We start from the raw sequence: 15,975 nt of genomic DNA, 5'->3' as shown, positions 1-15,975 counted from the left end.
ATTTCTGTTGTGAATACACTGATAATGGTACCCTCTGTGTGTTGTATCTTCAGCTGCTGGTATTGTGGCCTTGAGGGTCTCTCCCTCCACACTTGTGGAATGCCTGAGCCAGGTAAGGAGGAGAAAGAAGAGGGCTTGGGATGATATGGTCCGGGAGATGCTGCAAACCTGTGCTGCATTAGAGAATGAGACCGGAGCCTTGAGGATGACCCTTGCAGACAGCATGGAGAAGGAAAGAGTAGAAAGGAGAAAAGTCTGGGAGCTCAAGCAGGATAAGAAGAAGGAGGTGCACCAGATATAATGGGCTTCTGAGGCAGCAAACAGAGATGCTGCGGACTCTGATAGACCTGTAGGTCCAAGAATCCCATGCTCGCCTCCCTCTGCAGCCCATAGACAACTCAATGTTGGAACCTCCTGACACCCCCCCGCCCCCATCAACATTCCACGTGGCATCAGAGCCATGCACTAGCCCTACCACTCCAACCCGGGAGACATTAAAGACAATCACAGCTCCATGTGCACTGACCTGTGAAATACATGGCTGGTGTGCATGTACCTGAAATAGAAATGACTGTTCTTTCCCTTTCATAAGTTCTGTTCACTTAATTTATTAAGTTTTATTAAGTTCTAAATGTGTTTTTTTTATTTGCCTGATTACAGAATAAAATTCTATTTTTTTGGAACATAATTCATTTTTATTAGTTTGCAACATATGCTGTCTGGTGCTGAGGAGGCCTGATACCCACCAAATCCTGTTACTTCATTTTGTCACAGAACCCATAACATTATTCACAGAAAATATTAATAGGTGCATCGGCAATGCTATATTCCTACACACACAGCATTCACTGCAAGGTTCATATCAGGCTGCAAAAGCGCAAGGCCAGGTAGAGCACACTACAGCAAGACACACTACTGTGGCTCACTATTAAAATGGTCATTCAAGGCCTCCCTGAACCATATAGCTCTGTGTTGAACTCTTCTTATAGCCCTTGCATCTGGCTGTTCATATTCACCAGACAGCCATTCCGCCACCCAGCAAGAAACTTTCCCCCCCTGTTGCTTCACAGATATTATGCAGGTCACAGCAGGAAGCTATAACCATTGGGATATTTTTTTTACTGAGGGCCAATCTCGTAAGTAGACAATGCCAGTGACTGTTCAAATGACCAAAGGCAAATTCAACTGTCACTCTGCACTTGCAGAGCCTGTAATTGAAACGCTCCTTGGTGCTGTTGAGATGACAGGTGTATAGCTTCATGAGCCAGGGGAATAAGGGGTAGGCTAGGTCTCTCAGGATCACTATTGGCATTCCAACATTCCCAATGGTAATCTGCTGGCCGGGAAAGAAAGTTCCTGCTTGCAGCTTTCTGAACAGTCCTGTGTTCTTAAAGATGTGCATGTCATGCACCTTTCCTGATCCAGCCCACATTGATGTCAGTAACACATCCCCGCTGATCCACCAGTGCTTGCATTACCATAGAAAAATAGCCCTTTCTGTTGATGTACTCTGTGGCAATGTGGTCTGGTGCTAAAATAGAGATAAGCATGCCATTTATTGCCCCACCACAGTTTGGGAACCCCATTGCTACAAAACCATCCACTGTGTCTGGCACACTGCCCAGAGTCACAGTCCTGTGTAGCAGCAGGTGATTAATGGCCCTGTACACTTACATCACAACAGCCCCACAGTGGATTTCCCAACTCCAAACTGATTTCCGACTGACCGGTAGTAATCTGGTATTGCAAGTTTCCATAGTGCAATCGCCACTCGATTCTCAACTGTAAATGCAGTTCTCATTTTGGTGTCCCTGTGCTGGAGGGCTCAGGCATTGGCGATGCATAGGGGGGCATGTGGGGTCAAGTGCACACGCTCCCCCCATTTCTTCTTGGTCTGCCAGGAGAGAGGGAGAGGGGCTCTGTCCTTCTGCTGTGCCTGCCTTCCAGCACACTCGACCCCTGTCCTGGCAGCAAGGCCCAGGTGGGTAGCAAAGGGGGCAGGACCAATCACTTTTCACCCTGGCCACTCTGGCTTCCTGTTCTGTTCTGCAGGGTGGCTGCCTGCGAGAGCCTGGCTTGGGAGGTTGTGCTTGGGCCCAGAACAGGCACTCCGCCCTCTGCATTTGGTCTGTGAATGTCACCACCAACCTTTAATTGTTTCTTTCTGTGTCCCACAGCAATCTAACCTCCAAGGAATTGTCATGTTATCCATGACTCCGCTTGCATCTCTGCAAATATTGCAGGATCAGATGGCCTGTGCTCACTATGCTCATCACAATAGTCAGAGCTGTGCGGGATGCATGTTTCTGCCAGTGATGGTGGACAGCAAGGAGGGATGAGCGAGTTGTGGGGATTTTGAAAAGAGGCATGCAATATTATGAGATGCAGATGAAATTATGGGATGGAGCACATAACTTTATGGGAAGTTGAACCCATGCTCCCAGTCACTCCTGCATGACTCATTTTGGCCCCAGGAGGCATTGCGAAAACTTTCCAAAACACCCTGCGCTGGATGGTGATGAGTTGCACAGTGGGATAGCTACCTATGGTGCACTGTACTCTGCACTGATACAAGCGCTCCTGGTCAGGACGCACACCACCGACACGAGAAGCGTAATGTGGACACTCACAAGAGACAAAATAATTGTGGCGGCTCTTTGCCTACATAACTTAGGTCAACATAATTTTGTAGTGTAGACATGGTCTTAGACAAGTGGTTCTTAACCTTTACTGCAGCCTGCACCCCTTTGGTTCTCAAAATATGTTCTCGCACCCCTTATCAAAAATCGTTGAAGTAGGTCAGTTCTTTAAACCTAGATATTTCATAACTGTAGAATGAAAGAGAGAGAATTATATATTTATTTTAATTTCGCAATAAAATTAAGAATCCATGAAAAATTACACACTTCTTTTAAGTTTACCAGCTCACTGACTCTTTTGCTGTTGCTTTTGTTCAATGAGGTTTGAGAAACGAGGACCTTTTTTTGAAATAGCCACACGCATGTCATCACTTGCATTTAGGTGGTTTCTGACCTTTGTTCTGATGTGTAAGAGTGATGAAAATCCTCTCTCACACACGTATGTAGTGGCAAATGGCACAAGGATCCCCAGCGCTGTCTTCGCCGGTTGTGGAAACAGTGCTAGTTGAGCACACTAGAAATGCTCAAGCTTCATTGTCTCAAACTCCATTCGGATTCGGCCATTGGCTCGTAATTCAATGAGATCATCTTTCATCAAATCACTATGATTGATGGAATCCAGGTTAAAAAGAAATGGATCCAGTATCCATTTCTTTGCCACATCAAGATCTCCAGTGGAAAAATATCCTTGGAAAGAGTCACTCAACTGTTGCAAATGGTTTGTCACTTCAGTTGTGATGGTCATTCCTTCATTTTCCAAAACAACTGTTTCTTCAAGAAAAGGAAAGTTAGTGAAATTTCTTTTCTCAACACGCTTTATCCAAACTGGAAGTTTCTGAATAAAAGCAGATAACTTTTCTCTGGCCGTTACCGTGTTCATCCCAGTTCCTTGCATAGATGTGTTGAGTTCATTTAGGTGCGTGAATACATTTGCCATGTACGCTAGGCAAAGGATAAACTCTCTATTTTCGAAGTCATCAACTAAATTACTGCTTTGGTTACAAAGAAACTGACTTATTTTTTCACGCATTTCAAAAATACGAGTAAGCATTCGGCCACGGGAAAGCCACCTCACTTCTGTATGGAAAAAAAGGACAGTGTGCTTGGCACCAATTTCTTCGCAAAAAGCATGGAAGAGGCGATGATTTAGAGCACGTCCTCTGATGAAGTTTACCGTGCTCACCACAGTAGACAAAGTATCCTTCAATTTTGTAGGCAAAGTCTTTGTGGCACGTGCATGACGGTGCAACATACAATGTGTGATCATGATATAAAGTACTTCTTTCTTTACACAGGCAACAAATCCTGAATTTTTTCCTAGCATGGAAGGGGCACCATCGGCGCAAATTGATCCACACACGTCAAGCGTTATCCTATGCTCCAAAAAGAAGTCTTTGACGAGATTGAACACATCAATTCCTTTCTTAGTTAATTGCAATGGTTCACAGAACAACAATTCTTCTAAGATTTCTTTCTCCTTTACGTACCGCACAAACACCAACAGCTGACTGCAGCCATCAATGTCAGTTGACTCGTAGAGCTGAATACCCACTTTAAGAGGACTAGCTTTGATATCTTTATAACATGCTGCAAGATATCCTGGCTCATCTCATGAATTCTAGAACGGATCACGCCATTTGACAAGGGAACTTGCTGAAGCTTCTTTTGTGCATCTGGTCCCAATACTATTTTTGCCATTTCCAATGCATAAGGTTTCACTAATTCCTCAGCTGCTGTATGAGGCTTCTTTTCCTTGGGACACAAATATGCAACTTGATAGCATGCTTGTAACAAGGGCTTCTCAAGTGACACAAACCCAAACGTCCTCAAGGTTCCGCTACTATCAAATCGTGCCCTCGTAGACGTCAGGGTGTCAATGTCATGTCCAGCAGCCGCACCACCATGCTGTTTGTTGAAATGTTCAGACAGCTTTGATGGTTTGAGATTGGCGTTTGAAAATAACGAGCTGCACAGTACACATTGTGGTCGTTGATTTCCATCCTTCTCTTTCGTACAAGTGAACCTGTAATGAACATAGTTGTCCTTCCATTTGCGTTTCTTCGACATGGCAAGGATTACCGAAATGAAAAAAATATATAAATGGAGATATGGGAGCCTATACACTTTTAAATGCATATTAAATAGATGTAAAATAGTTTTATGTTATTACTCACCACAAATAATAGTACAGTAAGCACACAAAAATAGGCAAGTACTACGCAGAGATGTTACGGAGTTTTGCTGTGGAAGTAAACTGTAACCAACGCGCTAACAGTTAGCGGCTAACTGAATTCAAACAAAGCCACGGCGCTGCCACATCATCATCTGCGCATGAGTCAAGAAATACCCCGCAACGTGGCGGTACGCTGTATTTTGTAGCGAGATAACTTCACTACAATTAGCTTAAAAACTTGAAAATAAATTTTTTGTTTGTATATTACAGTAATCGTTTTACAAAATGTATAATGTTAATAAATACAGAGGTTTAATGAAACAAAGTAGCTGTACGTATGTGCCTGTGCTTAATTTGTGTTTTTGATGATTTGCCTTCTAAAAAAATCTGGCATGTCTCACACCCCCGGAAAGAGCACCCCAGGTTAAGAACCACTGTCTTAGACTGATCAGTTGCATATTCACTTGCATGTTTTAAACACTTTGTATCGGTGTTTGCATCCCAAGTGTCTGTTTTAGCCCTTTTTGCAAAGCTTAAGTTTTTGTCCCAAAATTGTACACATTTTCATTTTATTTCTGTCTTAGTAGAAATAAGCACAGAGGGGTTTTCATTATTATTTTTAACAATAGCGCTAATGAAAATGAGTCCTTTAATAAAATGTTCTGACCATCTACTTCTTCTCCAGCTTTTCAGTCTGATTAGATTATAGACACATAGCAGTAAATTAAATTGCAGGCTTATTTCCTGTCTCATTGCTAAGATCTGAATTACATTGGCTAGGTGGCATTGTGGGTTTCAGTGTTCAAATGTTTCATTTCTGCAAATCAGCTTTCAAATCATCTGATGAGTCACAAGCAAAAATTACCTTGGTGGGATCATTCTAGTTACCATTTTGACATGTCATTAAATTCCCACATGGTTTAGCAAAAGTGGCAGTAAGAGAGACCCAGGTTTGGAACACAGATGTTGCTGGTCACAGATTAGGTGCATGTGATTAGCAGAACTCTGTGAGGAAGCATGCATGGTGCTTAAGCTCAAACTCATGCCATTAGTCCCTGAACAGTGCAGGCCTCTCACCAAACAAACAGAAAATAATCATCAGAATTATAGCTGCAAACTAATGGCATATGCTGCAGGACTGGTTTCTGGGTTCCAATTGCTCAGAATATTAGAATAAAAATGTACAAGTGACATGTTTAAATTTTATCTGATACACAATGGAAGTTATGCCCTAACATTGTGTATACAACGCTTCTTGATGTTCCTGTAAAACCGCAAAGCACAGATTGAGTGGGGAAAGTTTCCAATACAGGAACTAAGGAAACATTTTTCATCAAGCATCCTTAATTGTACCTGTGGCCTAAGTGTTAAGGGGCAGGCCCAAAAGAAAAGATTCTTGGCAGAATAAAATTTCATAAGTAAAGACTAGCTTAAAGGAATCTGTTCTATATTGGATAAAGCATCAAGTTTGATATAGCTGCATTGGTTCTTAATATAACGATTCTATTCTTTTAGTTTACATGAAAATAACAATTCTTGTTTTTTCCTTCCCTCTTCTAACTAGATTAAGAAGAAACAGCAAGAAGTAGTGGGCTTCTTAGAGGCCAACAAGATTGACTTTAAGCAAATGGACATAGCTGGTGACGAGGACAACAGGAAATGGATGAGAGAGAACGTCCCAGGTGAAAAGAAGCCACAAAATGGAATCCCCCTCCCTCCACAGATCTTCAATGAGGAGCAGTACTGTGGGGTGAGATGTCATTTGATATTTTCATAACTTTGCAGACATTCTTCCTTCAGGACATTTCACAAGTGCCTAAATTCCACCACTCTTCAAATCATTTGAGATCCTCTTTCGAGCTAATAGATTTAGGAGATGTTTCTTTAGCCCAGAAGAGAAAATAGAGGGCCTGATTGTCCCCTTTCACAGAGACACCTACAGGGAGGGAAAACTTATTAGGGAAACTCTTGCTTGGTGAACTGCATGGAGTTTCCTAACTGTCCTCTGCAGAGACAGTGACTTGTGGTTCAGTGAAGTACATGGAGTGTCAGCCTGCCACTCTTATGGGAGCTCCCTGGAAATCATGTGTTCCCTCCCACTTCACCACAGCCCCTGATATAGCATAGCTTATTCATGAGCTGTTCTTCTATTGGTTCCCTGCCCACACTCTACTTCTGCCCTATCTTGAGGGGGCTAAAGGGTGCTGAATGGGCGATACTGCAACTTCCACTGGGTAGTCAGGGGGCAAGACCCTATAGAGCAACTGTCCTTTTCCCCAGTCCTGGTGTCCAGCTCTGCATCCTTTGGATTGACATGACCTCCTCCCACACATAAAAAGCAAGCAAATAAATGTGGGATCCCCAGCAAATAAACCGGGAGTCCCACCCCTATGATGTTTGTGCAGAGGGGCACCACTGGAGCTCAGAGAGGAGGTGAGGATGTTGCTTTCTTGGCTCTACTTCCTTCCTTCCAGCAACTTTGAGGCCTTTTCTTATATGATTTCTATTCCTTTTGTCCCCTTTGTGCCAAAGAGTGGGGTTTCATTAGTTTGTTTAGGCTCCGCGACTGTATCTGTAAATGCTTAATAGAGCTTTTTTTTTTCCATATGGATATCTGTGAATAACATTCTCTCAGCACTCTCAGACAGCCCCTTAGGTCCCATTCTGTATCTGGACTGAGCCGGGGAAGCTAATGATCCAACCATCGGACTAAATTTGGTGATGAATCCTGGTAACGTACCACCTGAGTCACATTGCGCATATGCTACGAAGAAGCCCCTTTGGGCCTCATCCAGTGCTCGAAATGCTGTCATTGACTTTAATGAACATTGGATCAGGCTGTTAGTTATCGTTAAGGCTCAGTGTTTGTCACGGAAGTCATGGATTTCGTGACTTTTCCTGACCTCCGTGACTTCTGCAGTGGCTGGTGTGCCTGGCCCGGCGTCCGCCTGAGCAGCTTGGGCAGCCCCCAGGCCAGGTGCACTGGCTGCTATTGCGGCAGTCTGAGGCCCCCTGCCCTCCACCAGCAGGAATTTGGATGTGGGGGGGCTCAGGGCTGGGGATTGAGGTGTGGGGTGGTGCTTACCTGGAGAGGGGGGCTCCCTTCCCTCGGCTCCTAGCTCCACGTGCTGCCTCTGCTGGCAGGCACTGCCCCCACAGCTCCCATTGGCTGCAGTTCTCAGCCAATGGAAGCTGCAGAACCAGGGTTTGGGGCAGAGAGGAAGTAGCACGTGGAGCTCAGGAGCCAAGTAGGGAGCCTGCCCCAGCCCCACCAACCCTACCCCACAGAACCCAGGACACTTTCCTGCTCCCCCCAGCACCTGCGGCGCCTCCTCGTTCCTCCCAGCACCCATGGCGCCCCCCCAGGGTAGGCCCCCCCAAGAACCCATGGCACCCCCCAGGCCACCCCCCCCAGCACCTGTGGCGCCTCCCCCCCCCCCGGTTCACGCCCTCCCCAAACACCTGCAGTGCCCTCCCAGGCTGCGCCCCCCAGCAGCTGCGGCACCCCGTGGGGCCGTGCCCCCCGAACACCCCCGGGGCCCTGCCCGGCTATCCCCTGCACCTTCTCCCTTCCCATGTTTTAGTCAGGGGTATATAGTAAAAGTCATGGACAGATCACGGGCTGTGAATTTTTGTTTACTGCCCATGACTTTTACTAAAAATACCAGTGACTAAAACGTAGCCTTAGTTATCATCTCCTTGATGACATAAATAGATTGTACCATTAGAATTACCGAGGTAACAGAACTTAATAGAAAAAAGATATATTTACAAAATAGTCTACAATATACAAGATTGTAATTCTGAAAGAGGAATACAATTATTATTATTATTATTATTATTATTGTTATAATTTATTTATTTATTTTATGTATTATATTTTTCTGGTAGTGCACACAATGTGCTAAGTGCTTTACAAATGAAAATAAGCCCTGATCCCTGCTCAAATGAGCTAAAATATTTTTTTTACATCTGGAACTCAGAGTTCCATGGATAAAAATACATGCTTATCTTTGCATGCAAATTTGGCTGTTGCACATAGATATTTAGGCAGCTATCTAGCTATTTGTACATGCAGTCATGCTCAGAACCAACATAAATGAATACTCAGCTGTAGGTGTGCAATTGTTTGAACTTCTTTTGCACATGAACCTTAGGGCTCCCTTTCTGAAAATTCAGCCCAATGTTTTTTGTCTTTTGATGATCAGACGTCATAAAGATTTAAAAAATGGATATTCTTAAATGGGACAACTTGTCCAGATCATAAAGATTCAAGGAGACAGCCTTTCCTCTCACAGATTCTCAGCAAACAGGTTTCCTTCCTTTGTTATAGGTAAGAAGAGATCTGTGGCTTGGGTTTGGGCCTCAACTTTGAGGTGATCAAAAGCCAGATGTGAAATTTTGTATGTGAGCCTATTTTGAGTTATAGCCCAAACTCTCATATAATTTAGAATTAGACAATTTCACTTCTGTAAAAATTCAAGACTTCTCTCTCAGAATGTACATTATCTAATTTGTTCCTTGAATCAGAGTACAATTTATTTCATAATTTTTCCTGGAACTAAGAGTCCAGTTAAATCAGACAGTTCTTCACCTTGTGTGTGTAGCTAACTCTTGCAATATTACAATGAATCTCATGATATTTACTGTTTTTCTTCACTTCCAGCTCCCAGAGTCATGTGATTACATGAAAATCTCATCTTGATTTAAACAAAAAGAGAGCGTATGTTCTAGTCCTAACGGTTGTAGAGGAAAGTTTGAAAATATGATCCGAATGCACCCTAATGGCTTAAGCCTAGAAGGCAAATAAAAAGCGCCTCAGATTCATTATTTTTAAAATCTTGTGATTTTTAAATCACTCTCATGGTTTTTGGCTGCCTGACTCATGAATTTTGAATACCTAGGGTAGGCGATACTGAGTCACTCAAGACTTAAGGTTTCCTACCAAGGGTGGTCTTGTGTCCCATTTTGAATGTATTTTCCTGCTTGAGTTTTCAGTCAAATATCTATGGTATTTTTATTGATCTCTTTCCATAACCTGTATGTTAGAGCCTGTGTTCTTGTTTACTCCACATGTAGTTCTAAGTGAGCAATGCTATAGATCCAATGAAGCCCCCACTGAAGAAGGCAAGTATATGTCTAAGGCACATCGGGGTAGGCACTTTGGAGGAGGAGGAACCTATAATATAAATGGAAGCAAATAGTAAAACACAGATTAACTGCAATGGTTCCAATGGATAGCATTTCGACCAGATTATTTTGCTTGTAATGCTTTGGCATATGCATTGCTTACATGATAAATATTCACCACTTTATGACAGAAACTATTAATAGGTCCCATGTGCTTTTATATTTGCATATGGGCTTGCAATGGGCAAATAACCTCTCCTTATATTAATGTGTATAAACCAGTGGAAGGTAATACCATAACATAAATATTCTTCTTCGAGTGCTTGCTCATGTCAATTCCATGTTAGGTGTGTGTGCTCGCCATATGCATTGGTGCCGGAAATTTTTCCCTCAGTGGTATCCCTAGGGGACTGGCTCTGATGCCTTCTGGACTGGTGCGCATATGTGCCAGTATAAGGGGTGCCTCCGGCTCCCCCTCCCCTAGTTTTTTCTTATCGCCAGTGACAGTGCTGGAGCATCTCCTTGCTTTGGCAAGTGCTCTTACCCAGTGGTTCTTCCTATTGTTCGTTGTATAAATAGTTCTTAGATAAGTAGTTCTTTTTGTTCTATTAATAGTTAGCTAATAGTACTGCAGATAAGTTAGATAGTCCCCTAAGGGACTTAGCCCAGGGACAGGGCATGCCCTGGTTCCTGGGCTTCAAGCCTTGTGATCGTTGCAAAAAGCCTATGTCAATCAGCCACCCTCATCAAAGCTGCTTGAAGTGTCTGGGGAAAATCCACGTTAGCAATAAGTGTCACATCTGCAAGAGCTTCAAGCCAAGAACTAAAAAGGAGCGTGACATAAGACCGAGAGTGCTCCTCATGGAGTTGGGTCTCGCGCCAGTCTCCAAGCCGCTGAGATCAGACTCCGAGCACAGTGGTATTGGTGCGAAGTGCGCCACCGGCACCAGCCTCCCAATGCCGGGTCCCAGCCCCCGGTACCTGCTAAGAAGCAGAGGAAGCACACAGGGAGAGGGCGTTCCCTGACATCCCATATTGAAAAGGGAAAATCCGGAGAGCAGCATAGGCCCATGTGGGGCAGCACGTCTCTGGAGCCCAGCCAGGCACCTGCATCGCTGGCAGTGGTACAAGTAGAAATCATTTCTTGTTGGTATTACATTCATGGGAGGGACACAAGGGGGGGGGGGCACGTGACCTCCCCATGTGACCCTCCATGTGACTCCTCCCCTCCCCTCCCCACCCCCAGCCCAGGGCCTCCACGCTCTCCCCGTCCCCTCCGACATCCCCCTTACCAGTCTAAAATTTTACAACTGCATCTGTTAAACAGATGCAATTGTAAAATGATGCTTTGGGCCCCTGGTGCCACGTGTACTTCCAGGTGTCATTGAGGATCCAGCAGCACCCCAAATTGAAAACTTCTTAAATGAAAGAAGGACAGGAAGGACAATCACCCCACTTTCCCTTAACACACCGAGCAACTCTGGGAACAAAACAGGCAATGAGCTCTGCAGATGTGAAAAATTCCTAGAAATGGAAAGATACAATACACACAAAACATAAAACCATCACATCTACCACACACAAGGATACAGAAAAGGGAAAGAGCAGAGAGGGAAGGAAGATATGAATGGAAAAAAGGAGAGGAAATGTAAAGAGGAAAGGTTTATAGGAGAATCTTCCTTGATATTTGAGTTCTCTCTTTCAGCCAGGTATAGTGCATTTTTCCTAGACAGTGGCTTATATAAAATAATAATTCCCCCACTGTTTCAGTCCGTTAGCTCCAAGTGTTACAAGGGGAAATTTATTTCTTTCCCTAGTGGTTAGCTGAGTTTTCTTGTTGCATAATTAGATTGAACTCCCTTGTATATTATTCTAGACAGAGCCCTACATCTTTTCCCTGTTTTATTGTTTGGTATTAGATTTATCTTGTAATGCCAGGTTCAGCATCAGACATTTTTCCAGAACATGAAGGTCACATCTGGAAACAATAGCAGCAGAGGTGTCACATGCGGAATAGAAAACAATAAACCTCGTGGGCACATAGCCAGATATGGAGGGACAGAGGCTGCTCAGCCTGCGAAACTGCAAGAGCTGCTGACCAAAATTGAATCTTTCATCTATCCAGTCAACCAGGCCACTTAGGTCCTTTAGTTCTATGCCCATACTGATTTCAGTCAGCTTCTACATAGCACCGTTTAGTCACCATTAGAGCTTGGTTAGCTACTTACAGCACATAGATCATCCCTTTGACCCCTGTTTGAGAATTATCCATGAACAGATTTTGATTTTATTTATTACAGACTTGCTCATCATTTACAATTGTTAAACAAAATAGTCATGAAACCTATTCCTCATTCATGTCATGACTGGTCTGACATGGGCCCATGACTTAGTTACATGGGCCCAGATCCTCAAAGGTATTTAGGCACCTAATTCCCATTGAAATGCCTGGGCGTTGGGTTCCTAAATACCTTTGAAGATCTGGGCCCAGCTGTTATCCTTTCTGCTCCCTGACTTGTTGACAAGCATTCATAAACAGGAGGAAAAGGTGTTCAGAACCTGAGACAGATAGATGGTTCTGACACAAAACTTCATGAAAAGGCATCTCCTCAAGTATCCAAGAGAACTTCACTGTCTAGGAACATTAAATGTTACTTGTACAAATGTTGTGAGACATGAATTAAAAGGGAAGTGTTTCTCCTGCTGAGCATTGGAGTGGAAGATCTCCCCTATTCAGTCTTCTCTGCAGTCCATTCTGGACTACCAGCTTCACTTGAAACATCAGGGCCTAGCCTTCTCCTCAATCAAGGCCTTCCATCCCTGTGTCCAGGGCAGATCAGTATTCGCGCATGAAATGACGATCAGGATTCTTAAGGGCCTCAAAAGGCTTTTTCCACTGGTCCAGGACCCGGTGCCCCAATGGGACCTTAACCTAATCCTCCCTAGTGTCACTGGCCATCCCTTTGAGCCTCTCCCTCTGGCTACCTGTTCTCTTTTGCATCTGTCGTGGAAGGTTGCTTTCCTTGTGGCTATCACTTCAGTGAGGTGAATCTCAGAGATTAAAGCCCTTATGTCGGAACCTCCATACACGGTGTTCTACAAGGACAAGGATCAGTTGCATCCCCATCCAGCCTTCCTGCCAACGGTGGTGTTGCCCTTTCATGTTAACCAGGACATTTTCGTACCAGCGTTCTAACCAAAGCCTCACACGTCCAACGAGGAGAGGCGTTTGCACACCCTGGATGTCAGACGGGCTCTGGCTCTCTACTTAGAGCACACCAAGCCCTTTTGCAGATCGACTCAACTCTTTGTCGCAGTGGCTGACAGGATGAAAGGCCTCCCAGTGTCTTTACAGAGGCTTTCATCTTGGATTACTACCTGCATCCGTACTTGCTATGAGTTGGCGCAGGTTGTACCTCTACCGATAGTGATGGCCCATTCAGCTAGAGCTCAGGCATCAGCAGCAGCCTTCCTGGCACAAATCCCTATCCAGGATATCTGCAGGGCCATAATGTGGTCGTCGGTGCACACCTTCACGACCCACTACACCTTCACCCAGCAGGCCAGAGATGACTCTGGCTTTGGCAAAGCTTTGTTGCAATCGACACGTTCATGAACTCCTACCCGCATCTGGAGATACTGCTTGGGAGTCACCTAACATGGAATAGACATAAGCAAGCACTCGAAGAAGAAAAAATGTTTACTAACCTTCTGTAACTGTTGTTCTTAGAGATGTGTTGCTCATGTCCATTCCATGACTCGCCTTCCTTCCCCTCTGTCAGAGTTCCGGCAAGAAGGAACTGAGGGAGGGTGGGGCCGGCGGTGCTCCTTATACTGGTGCATATGCACGCCACTCCAGAGGGTGCCAGAGCCGGTCCCCTATGGATACCACTGAGGGAAAAACTTACGGCACTGGTGCATGTGGCAAGCACACACACCTAACATGGAATGGACATAAGCAACACATCTTGAAGAACAGTAGTTATGAAGGTTAGTAACTGTTTTTTATGAGTAAGGGTCAAAGGAGGTACCCGGTACAGTTAGTTTGCCATTTTGAGCTTGAATGTAAATTCAAATCATGAAGTGCTTACTTTTCTTATATAAATATTAAGGGCAGGGGGACAGATAACAGACCCTGTTTATCTTAACATAGGCAAATGCAGGGTATCTAATTTACCTTGATTTCAGTAAGGCATTTGATACGGTTCCACATGGGGAATTATTAGCTAAATTGGCAAAGATGGGGATCAATATGAAAATTGAAAGGTGGATAAGGAACTGGTTAAAGGGGAGACTACAGCGGGTCATACTGAAAGGTGAATGGACAGCTGGAAGGTGGTTACTAGTGGAGTTCCTCAGGGATCAGTTTTGGGACCAGTCTTATTTAATCTTTTTATTACTGACCTTGGCACAAAAAGGGGGAATGTGCTAACAAAGTTTGTGGATGACACGAAGCTGGGAGGTATTGCCAATACAGAGCGGGACCGGGATATCATACAGGAAGATCTGGATGACCTTGTAAACTTGAGTAATAGTAATAGGATGAAATTTAATAGTGAAAAGTGCAAGGTCATGCATTTTGGGATTAATAACAAGAATTTTTGTTATAAACTGGGGACACATCACTTGGAAGTAACAGAGGAGGAGAAGGACCTCGGAGTATTGGTTGATCACAGGATGACTATGAGCCGCCAATGTGATATGGCTGTGAAAAAAGCTAATGTGGTCTTGGGATGCATCAGGCGAGGTATTTCCAGTAGAGATAAGGAGATGTTAGTACCGTTATACAAGGCACTGGTGAGACCTCATATTGTGTGCAGTTCTGGTCTCCCATGTTTAAGAGAAGGTACAGAGAAGGGCTACTAGGATGATCTGAGGAATGGAAAACCTGACTTATGAAAGGAGACTCAAAGAGCTCGGCTTATTTAGCCGAACCAAAAGAAGGCTGAGGGGAGATATGATTGTTCTCCATAAATATATCAGAGGGATAAATACCAGGGAGGGAGAGGAATTATTTAAGCTCAGTACCAATGTGGACACAAGAACAAATGGATATAAACTGGCCATCAGGAAGTTTAGACTTGAAATTAGACGAAGGTTTCTAACCATCAGAGGAGTGAAGTTCTGGAATAGTCTTCCAAAGGGAGCAGTGGAGGCAAAAGACATATCTGGCTTCAAGACTAAGTTTGATAAATTTATGGAGGGGATGGTATGATGGGATAGCCTAATTCTGGCAATTAATTGATCTTTGACTATTAGCGGTAAATATGCCCAATGGCCTGTGATGGGACGCTAGATAGGGTGGTATCTGAGTTACTACAGAGAATTCTTTCCTGGGTGTCTGGCTCGTGAGTCTTGCCCACATACTCAGGGTTTAGCTGATCACCATATTTGGGGTCAGGAAGGAATTTTCCTCCAGGGCAGAATGGCAGAGGCCCTGGGTTTTTTTTGCCTTCCTCTACAGCGTGGGTCATGGGTCACTTGCTGGAGGATTCTCTGCACCTTGAAGTCTTTAAACCACAAGCTGAGGACTTCAGTAGTTCAGACATAGGTCAGGGGTTTGTTACAGGAGTCGGTGGGTGAGATTCTATGGCCTGCGTTGTGCAGGAGGTCAGACTAGACGATCATAATGGTCCCTTCTGACCTTAAAGTCTATGAGTCTGAGTCTGTACCTTTTGCCCAACTTGTGTCACGATAAAGATTTTTGAGATTCCATAAAGATAAGTTATATAGTGACTGTATACCATTAAATAGCAACTGCCTTATAAAGCTAGGCAGACCAGCTGCAGCACCTGTAAATTATAAATGTGCAATATTTGACTCTGTGTGTGAAGCTATATTGGGAAAAAAGAATTTGCATGTTACTACAAATTTATATTTATACAACATCCTTTGTGAAAGCATCTCAGAGTGCTGTGCAGTGTTCTTTTTTTAAAAAAGGCAGTTATGATAACCATTTTTAAAAGCTAAATCAAATGAGTCTTGAAATTAGTTTTTAGTATTCATTATAAACCATCTATGTTGACAATTATA

General features: G+C 44.0%; 1 protein-coding gene across 1 annotated transcript in view; it reads left to right on the top strand.

The window, feature by feature from the left end:
- SH3BGR (SH3 domain binding glutamate rich protein) overlaps positions 1–15,975 on the top strand; it is a 56,375-nt gene that overhangs the window by 12,075 nt on the left and 28,325 nt on the right. The window contains exon 2 of the mRNA XM_074969883.1: positions 6,377–6,562. Within this exon, the coding sequence (XP_074825984.1) occupies positions 6,377–6,562 (186 nt within the window). The remainder of the gene's footprint in view (positions 1–6,376; positions 6,563–15,975) is intronic.

The sequence above is a fragment of the Natator depressus genome, chromosome 1, assembly GCF_965152275.1.
Source record: "Natator depressus isolate rNatDep1 chromosome 1, rNatDep2.hap1, whole genome shotgun sequence".
NCBI lineage: Eukaryota > Metazoa > Chordata > Testudines > Cheloniidae > Natator > Natator depressus.
This window is presented reverse-complemented; position numbering and strand designations above follow the sequence as displayed.